The sequence below is a fragment of the Lampetra fluviatilis genome, chromosome 10 (genome assembly GCF_964198595.1).
Source record: "Lampetra fluviatilis chromosome 10, kcLamFluv1.1, whole genome shotgun sequence".
In the NCBI taxonomy this organism is placed as follows: Eukaryota; Metazoa; Chordata; class Hyperoartia; order Petromyzontiformes; family Petromyzontidae; genus Lampetra; species Lampetra fluviatilis.
Window position 1 is genome coordinate 4711794 of NC_136284.1, and position 9109 is coordinate 4720902.

A 9109-nucleotide genomic window follows, 5' to 3' on the forward strand; every position below is an offset into this window, starting at 1 on the left:
CGTAATGAAAATATCTCCTACGTTTAATTCACAATCATACTATGAACACAAACTAGAAGCACAACTGCAGTGCCATCTTTAAGATAACGGATTTTTTTATGTTTCCAAATTTGTATCCCTATAATCAAATAATGAGATGAAGCATCCATTCAGAACGCTCAGAGCAGTGCAGCCCTTGTTGAAAAACGGCCCCTTACAGATGTGGATATTACTGAGCTAGATCTGAACCCTTTCAGTAACATCCGGTCTACGCGGTAGGGAGGAATAATGTTCGTTGCATGATATTAAACTAATTATTTCATTATAGCTTGGATTTTGTCACATTAATGGCAGAACCAAATGTATATTATAGTATTTTCTCAATTATTGGTTGTACTTCTAAGGTTGACGTGGTCCACTTGATAGCCCATATTAATCTCAAGCGGCTGCCTGGATTTACAGCCAGGATCTTGGCGATGTCGGCTGTGCGCTTGACGTCTGTGCCACCAGCCCAACTGTTAAGAGAGAATGCTTTTTCAAAGTTAAGAGAATGGTATAATTTTTCAGAGTATGACTTACATTTCAACACGGCATCGTTGCAAGCAAATATTTTTTTCAAAGTACACAGCCCAAACTTCAAGGGGAGTCAAGAATGTTGTGAGACCGGATTTTTGAAAAAATAGATCACATGCTTTTTTGTTGCGGCTGTGGCTTGAGAATGCACTGTATAGCATTGAAGTTAGAAACTCATACTTTGTAATGTTACTGTTATATCTGTCTAATCCTTATGGGATTGTTTCTTCAACACTATACAAACTTTGGATTCAAGTTTGTTTTAAGTTCTACTTACATTCTCATGGGCCTGCAAACACGGGGAAGTGGGGGTAATTTGCATTTCCAGGTTTTTCGCGTGACCATATTTACACTACGCGTTCACCAATATGCGATGACACAAAAGGGATCGTGTAAATATCGACAGAAAGGGTCATCACAATCCAGCACATACTTTTGAGCCTGTTGACAATGCGTAGTAGAACACTCAGGCTAAATTATTCTGACTTGCATCTTTGTTAGGCAACGCGGTTAAAGCCCGCGTTACGAGTTAATGGGAATAAACGTAGCCCACAAATAATAAACTTGCATCCAGGCAGTCCTTCCAAGTGACAGCTCACTGTTGGGCTTGCAAGGTCACAACATTTCCCTTTAAGTCAGCGTAACTGCACTACAGTACATGTTTGTAATGTGCCCGTAGCACATTACTACATTCCTGCAATACCTGGCGATGACGCAGACGACTTCGCATATGTATTGTTCCGCAAAGCATGGATTGGCAATGTTTCTCAAGTGCTAATCCGCACCTCCGATCGGAAAGAAGTTGAACATACATACACGTACATTGTCGTTTGGGCTGAAGCTAATAGTTTACGGGACACACACCTGTTTGTTGCCAGCACCGACACTTGATGTTGTGCGAGCACTTGCCCTAGGAGGAGTTAAATGAGTCGCCAGATTCCTAAGCCATCATGTCTGCGAGGTCTCCGATTGACCATGGCCTGCGCGTCAAGCTGGTGCTGATCGGAGAGTCGAACGTGGGCAAGACCAGCCTGCTGAGACGTCTCACGCGGAACCAGTTCATTCCCAATGAGGTCGCGACCGTAGGAGGTAAGCAGGCTCAATGTACTTCGAAAAGATACTATTCATGTTATCCCCGTGGTCGCGTGGATTTTTCTCCGGGTCCTCCCGTTTTTTTCCCCTCCACATTTAGAAACGTGCGTTTAGAGTATTTGGCTGCTGCTATGAATGTCCACATGATAAGCCCACTTCATTGGGCTATCATTTGTGGCCAGGTCGCTGCTGAAAAATATCTATATTGCTCAGAGGATCTTACCTGGTAAAATAACAAAAACAGTTTAGAATAATTCACAGACTTCTGCCAATCCACTGATGGATGACGGCCTTCCTACACCGTGTCAGTCATGGGAGGCTGTCAGAGACGGTGAATGGGATACGCAGGGTAGCTTCAGATACCACTCGCTACACTAATGTTAGCATTGGCCAGGAATTCAAAATCAAGTAATGCAGTGCACTATGCAGTGCATCACCACTCCACCCAATCAATGTACAGGGTGGTCCAGATGTCTTGTGACCTCCATTTAATTAAACGTGATATTTGGGAATACCAAATTTGCATTCCGATTAATTGGGGGTCACAAGACATCTGGACCACCCTGTATATTATATTTGTAAATTTTGATTTAAAAAAATAGGATTATTCAGAAAACAAAAAAATACGTGGAGCAGTGACAAGTACATTGTGCCCAGCGAACTGGGTTCGATTTCAGGCCATGGCTAACATCAGTGGTGACTGACACACGAGCTGAACCTGGGCAACTGGTCCACCCAGCACCAACCTGCACGCACCCAGTAACCCCAACAGAGTGATGTTGCCATCATCCAGCAGTGCCAATAGAGCCGTACGTGTACATAACGAATATATTGCACAATAAAAAAAAACGCCACGTACTTGCGCCCCTCTCCGCTTGGCTTCCTTTCGGCAGTCGCCTTTCAGAGCTACGTGGTGCACCTGGAGGAGGCGCCGGTGCGCCTTGAGATCTGGGACACGGCCGGGCAGGAGCGTCACCGTATGCTCACCCCCATCTTCTTCCGCAACGCCGAGGCAGCCGTGCTGACATACGACATCAGCAGCCAGGCGCGTAGACGCACCACCGGCACTGACGCTGCACATATCTGTTCGTTCGCCCTCGCCTCGGTTTTGTCACCTCTGCAGAACAAAAAAAATGAGGGCAATTCGTGAGAAGAATATCTCACGATAAATTAATTGGTTGAGTACCGCACTGTCAAGCAACTGACAAAAAGCAGGACTTTTAACGTGAGTGGTCTTGAATGGAGTTATGATCCTGAAGAAGCTCCCAGCACGTGGAGCAAAAACGTCGGACATCATGCAGAACGCGCGGTACAACCGGAAAAAACACGCGGGGAGCTACACAGCACGGCCACAAAAACCCTACACAGTCGTCATACTTGCTTTTAAAACAACAACAAAAAAACTGAAATCCACATCTGGTAAAAAATACAACTGAGAAATGTAACGTGTCAAATTGTCTCTCCAGGAGTCCTTTAACAAGCTCCAGTTCTGGATAAGCGAGCTGAAAGAGAAGTCGCATCCGAACGTGGTGATGGCTCTGGCTGGGAGCAAGTGTGACCTGGAGGCCTCAAGACAGGTTCAGCACGAGGTACTGCAGCGTTCACCCCACGTCTGCTCACTCGCCAACATTGCCATGCTCTCTGACACTTCTTGCTATCTCTGTGTATGTTTCCGCGGTTGTGCTCTATTGCCCTGAGAAATATTTTTTTGGGTTGTACTGTGAACCTGAATTCATTTCCTGCAGATGGTCTCAGCAGGTGGAGGGAAATGTCAGACATGTGAACAACACGTGGTATTTCTCGTCGTTTACAACTAAATTGTAGTATCAGTACATTACATTTTCATGGCAAATGCCTCGGCCGACCTACGTAGACTTTCGTATATCTGTAATTATTGAACCTATAGTCATGAAGAACATTTTGCTAATTGCCTATGACAACATTATCCTGAAAGCATCCAGTCTCATCAGCTATAATAGTTGGGCACATGTGAGTGTAGCAATATCATCTCACCACTCTGCTCTGTATTCTAGGAATCAACAGCGTCATCCTAAAACATAGGTTTTCGTAGCCAATACGATGATTCATATTTGTTTTCGGGTTTAGCCACGTGGTGGTTTTATACCAAAATTGCCATTAACCTTTCACCACCTGACCGATTGTCGCATTTACAAAAATCTACGTCTCGACAATCGTGACAACCTTGTCAGGTGGTGGAGGCTAAATGACAATAATTTTGTTCTGCATAAAACCACCACGTGGCCTAACCCAAAAACAAATATGGAAGAGCATCATCATCACTCCAACAATGCAAGGGTCCATTGTGAGTGGTTGTGGCCGTTGTTGTCATTGAATGTCCATGCAACAATTCTTACGTTTGCTCGCTGCAGGAGGGTGCGAGGTTTGCCAGGGAGCATGGCATGATTTTCATGGAGACGTCGGCCCAAGCGGCCATGAATGTCACGGAGCTGTTTCACGCCATCGGTGAGTTTCGACGGAACATGTGGTTATGACTGGGGGGGGGGGGGGGCAGGGACCCAGGAGCTTTCCAGAGATCATGAAAAGCACCCAAAATGAAAAAAACTATATCACAAAGGGGTGTTTATAGTGTAATTCTTCTAATTGCAAAACACCCCGCTAATTTTCATGTTTTTTGTCACTTTGAAAAAAAAAGATTTACTAATTTTCTAAATTGCATAATGGCTGTGAGCGGCGACTGTCAAGAAAAATGCCATTATTCATTCATATTGCGCTTGTGCTGCATAATGTGTGCTCACCTCGGTGAACTTGCTAAAATGAAAGGACCAGGCATAATGTTCCATCGTGGGATGGACCATTCTTGTGTAGAAAGGAAAATACATGGCAAACAAAAAAGAGAATCCCAATTTTACAAATAAACCTGCTCCACTTATAAATGTAATGGCGTGTTATTTTCTCTGGTCTGGTGGCTCCAGAAGTCGGAACAAGTGGCTCGCCACTGGAAAGTTGCGAGTTAAAATCCTGGTTGGGGTTTGACTCAGCCCGTTATTTCTCCGGGGTCAATAGTACGCAGTTCTGCCACAGGAAAGTGGGATTTTCACAACTAGCTTCCATGCGGTAAACGGGGGATGGTCACCTTAATGCATTATTGAGCAGGAAGACTTTTGCTTTATTAGACTTTCTTTACACATTTATGAGCGACTGCTGTGATTCTATTTTACAGTGTGGCTGATAAAAAAATAGTTTGTTTGATATTAAAATAATGTAATTGTTGTTGACAGCAGAGAGGGTGAGCAAGAGCCAACAGCTGAAAACACGGGACGACTTGAAAAAGAAAAGGAGTAAAAGCATCACCCTTCAGCCTCCAATACAGGCCGAGAGGAAATGTTATCATTTGTAGAATTGCACATTCATGAAAATCCAAGGGAACAATTTAGAAGATTCTTTCACGTTATATATCAATATCAGTCATGGTCACTCCACTGCTAGATTCATAATAAATTACATAAAGCACCCTTCTGCAAGGTATTCAAATCGCTGTATATCACGAAAATAAATACATTGCTTCCGAAGGAAATGAAAAACGAAGTATAAAAGATCATTTTGGAGAACCAAAAGAAAATAAATGAGTGTCGAGGCGGGTTTTAAACTCCGCCATTGTCTCCGAATCGCAAACGACGTTGGGCAGGATGCTCGTTCCACCGCTGGGTAGCAGTGCATCAGGAGGCACGGTCACCCACTGAGGAGGAGCCACATCCGAGGAATGCACAGAGGACACTGTCCCATCGAAGACCAAAGCCTTCGTGATGGCACACAAAAAGGCCTCCCCCAAACCACCACCACCACCTCTTGTAATCCTGGGATATAATAACATCGTGAACAGCAGTGGTTCCCAATCTTTTTTTCTGGATCCCTGGGCCACTGCCAATCCTCAAAGTGTGCGGACCGCCACGCAGTAAAAAAATATGGTTTTATGAAAAAAATCGTACCTGCGACATTTCGGCAGACCACTTGGTTATCCGCCAGAGAATCAACGTCCAGTCGGCACTATTGAGTGTTGAGCGAAACCAGCTACGGTGGATGGGTCATCTGCTAAGGATGCCGACAGAAAGACTCCCCCGGGAGACGTTCGAATTACGGCATGCAGGCAAAAGACCCAGAGGCCGCCCGTAATCGCGCTGGAAAGATCGGGTGGTGTGCCTGGCCGAGGAAAGACTGGCAATCCGGAGCCACAGTTGATGCCGCTGGCGTAGGACAGGGAAGAATGGAAGCCCCCCGCGGCTCGAAACGGACCGATATTGATTGACTTCCCATGACGATCTTGTGGACAGATATGGCCTGCGGATCACAAATTGCGAATCACTGCTTTATCGCAAAATTAATTTGTAGGTATGCGTATATTGTAACTGTGAGAAATGTATTTCAATCAATTTGTAGATTAAACAACATTTTTACAAGTGCCGAATCATGTTTGTAAGAATTGGTAACGTACGGGTCGTGAAAATTTTCATACAAATTATGTGATTATGTGCATTTGAGCTAATGGGCTCAAATTGACTCAAAATCAATATCTGCACCCGGAACACCACGTCCAGTACACCTATTGCTATGGTCACATATTTAGTGAGAAATTATGACCATGTTTTATGCACACAGTATATTTAGATGTCGTCAAATGTCTCCCCCCCTTTTTTTAAGCATGCCACTAAAACATTTTTCCTTCAAAGGTTTTTTGGCCATGATTAGCAGCATCTGGTTTTTACCATCATAATCAAATAACCACTTGGGCTCTTACTCAAGAGAATATGCTGCAAATAATTGTGTTTGGACCATATTCATGATTCTAAGTGCGTCAGATGCCATGTGGCGGGTAATTTGAGTCACGTAATTAAGGGCTCGTAATTCATAATAGTTAACAGTGGTTCATGTACATAGGTTGGTGTGTCATTCCATAATTACGAGGGCCTGTGTTTAAATGTAATTGACGGCATAATTGCGAGTGTTTAAAATAATGTCAGTTCTGGTGTGTATATAGCATATAGGAGTGTAAATACGCACATAAGGAATGCACACCCATATATTGTATATTGCAAACACGTATATAGAGTATATTGTACACACATACAAAGATAATGCAGTGCAATTGAGCATTATGGACTCAATAAGTACCAAGTTCATTTCATCGACAAAGTTAAACAATTATTTTTTTTAACTATTCTGGTTAAACCAAATAAGCTACTAAATTATAAACTAATAACATCAAAAATTCAATGGCTCTTCATATCACCTACATCTATTTGCCGAAATTCACCTCATATATATTTACTTTAACGGCATTGTCACTGACGATTGTGTTGAATTTTGTTTGTGGTTATGCACCACTGCCAACGCAGTACAGCAGCACGATATTTTTTTACATCTTCATGATCAGTTATAAAAGGCGAGGCTTAAAAAAATGATCCCAACACTCAGACTAAAATGTGTGTAAAAAAGAATTAAGTCCAGCATTAAGTTATTGTGATGTTTTTTTCCGAACCGATTGGTCAAAACTTTATAATGACCCCTCGTGCGGTACTGAGTTCGAATGAAACTGAAATAATCGTGATTTATTTTGGGACAATATTATCCAGTGGCCAAGAAAGCCACTTGATCAAATAGGGCTTAGACGGCATTTCTGCCCGACAAAACATTATTTAACTGGGATTTGGCCATAAAGGTTAAGGTGAGAGGAAAGGAGTGGGTGACAATCTAAAGCTCTAGCCATCAATAAGAACACCACTGTTGGCACTGCCCAATAGCCAATATTATATTTAATGACACGTTTCATTCCATAATCCATGCAACCTTAGAGGTAAAGCTCACCGATCTATTACTCATTAATGTTTCATATACGTACGTGCAAGAGATACTGTATTTGCTTAAGAGATTTAATGCAAACATACGTCTGGTTTCGTATCTATGCTTGTCAAGCATACAATGTAAATAAAGTGTGATTTAAAGATAATATACTAGTGTATTTCATTTAGGCAGTTTTAATACCGAATTTTGTATGAAGGATCAATGTTAATTCACATTACTTTGAAATAACAGCCCAATGTCCAATTTCACAAAGGTGTAAATTTGTTTTACAACCATAGCATTATAATTATAACATACATACGCCACATTACATCTTAACTTCAATGCTCATTACGTATGTAAACTTCAGAGATGAGTGGTGCACATCTGGAACCCAACACTTTGTGGGGAGTGAGGGCGAATGCATTACAAGCACAAGTCAATCTCCAACACCCACTCAGGCTGCTGCAAGGTGGCCAGGAAATGGAAGTAGAGGAATGACGACTTGTATCCATCGGTGTGAAACTTCTGAGTAGTATCCCCTCGTTCGTATGCGTAGGGTTTCTCTGGGTACTCTGGTTTCCCCTCACATGCCAAATTACTCATCGATGGATTTCGTCAAAGTCTCAATGCAAAAGCCTCTTGAACAATGTAATTACAGGCAATGCGGCTTTCCGGTTATACAAGGGGCATTAAAAAGTCCAAATGTACTTCTTGCAGCTGTGTTTCATGTAATTGCCTTGTGCCCGAGCAGTGCAGATGTCCATTAAACATCTTAACGTAATGGAAACCAACTGTTAACTCACTTTGCGGAATATGAATTATAATTGCTTTATATGCAACAATAGCAGCAAACGTCCCCTGCAAATAAATGTTACTTCTTGTTCCGGTGCTTGCTAATTGTAAGCTCTCCAAGTGTGCCTCTGGGATTGATAAAACAATTCCATAGCAGATCACTCCCACCTACAGATACAGGCATAACACAGCTCTTGTAAAAAAAAATTGCCCTTTCTTTTTTTGTATCCAGATTCTGCTATTGGTGCCATATCAAGCATTGCAACCTCCTCATGTTAGAGAAGGGTCTGCAAAATCAGACTTCACTACAGCTGAGATCCCTTCAATTCATACAAAATAATTGTCATAGTATCCACACTAACAGCACTCTCCCACCCGCTCTGTAACAGATACATTTCATGACAATCAAACCGACACTTTTATTTCCAAGAGCTGGAATTGATCCACATTAAGTTGCAAAATGTTTAATTAAAGTGACGGCTTATATGTGCGGTCATTGGTGACCACATTAGACGATCAACTCACTCCACCAGAGAACCCGAATTAATCACAGGCAACCTGCCTGGACTCAAACCCATGATCTCAGTGGAGCCAGCCCCACACTCCGACCCCCTCAGCCTCTTCTTAAAGGTTAAATAATTCTCAGCCCCACACTCAAGACACGGTATTGCTTGAATTTGGTTTAAATGTTGTACGCTGTCACCTTTAAACTGGAAATAAAACTAGAAGTAAACTTATCGCATTAGTTGTGTCATTCTAGATTACAGTAAAAAAGGCAACGCAAACATTCATTTTTAAATATTGGTGGCGAACAAAAATCAAGACTCAGTATTTGTTACCTGTTGGCAAGAAT

At 42.5% G+C, this 9109-nt stretch overlaps 1 protein-coding gene across 1 annotated transcript; it reads left to right on the forward strand.

The window, feature by feature from the left end:
• The first annotated feature begins 1412 nt into the window (after positions 1-1412).
• Positions 1413-4157, forward strand: LOC144934364 (uncharacterized). Its single transcript, XM_078860047.1, has 4 exons — positions 1413-1641; positions 2538-2689; positions 3111-3233; positions 4035-4157. Exons 1-4 carry the CDS (start codon positions 1503-1505, stop codon positions 4155-4157), a joined length of 537 nt encoding a protein of 178 aa, XP_078716173.1. The 5' UTR covers positions 1413-1502.
• Positions 4158-9109: the final 4952 nt, after the last annotated feature.

Excerpts from the sequence above, each read along its gene's own strand:
- LOC144934364 (XM_078860047.1), top strand. The coding sequence starts at position 1,503 with ATGTCTGCGAGGTCTCCGATTGACCATGGCCTGCGCGTCAAGCTGGTG. Across the intron at positions 1,642-2,537 it reads TGAGGTCGCGACCGTAGGAG|TCGCCTTTCAGAGCTACGTG; the intron begins GTAAGCAGGCTC and ends TCCTTTCGGCAG. Across the intron at positions 3,234-4,034 it reads CAAGACAGGTTCAGCACGAG|GAGGGTGCGAGGTTTGCCAG; the intron begins GTACTGCAGCGT and ends TGCTCGCTGCAG.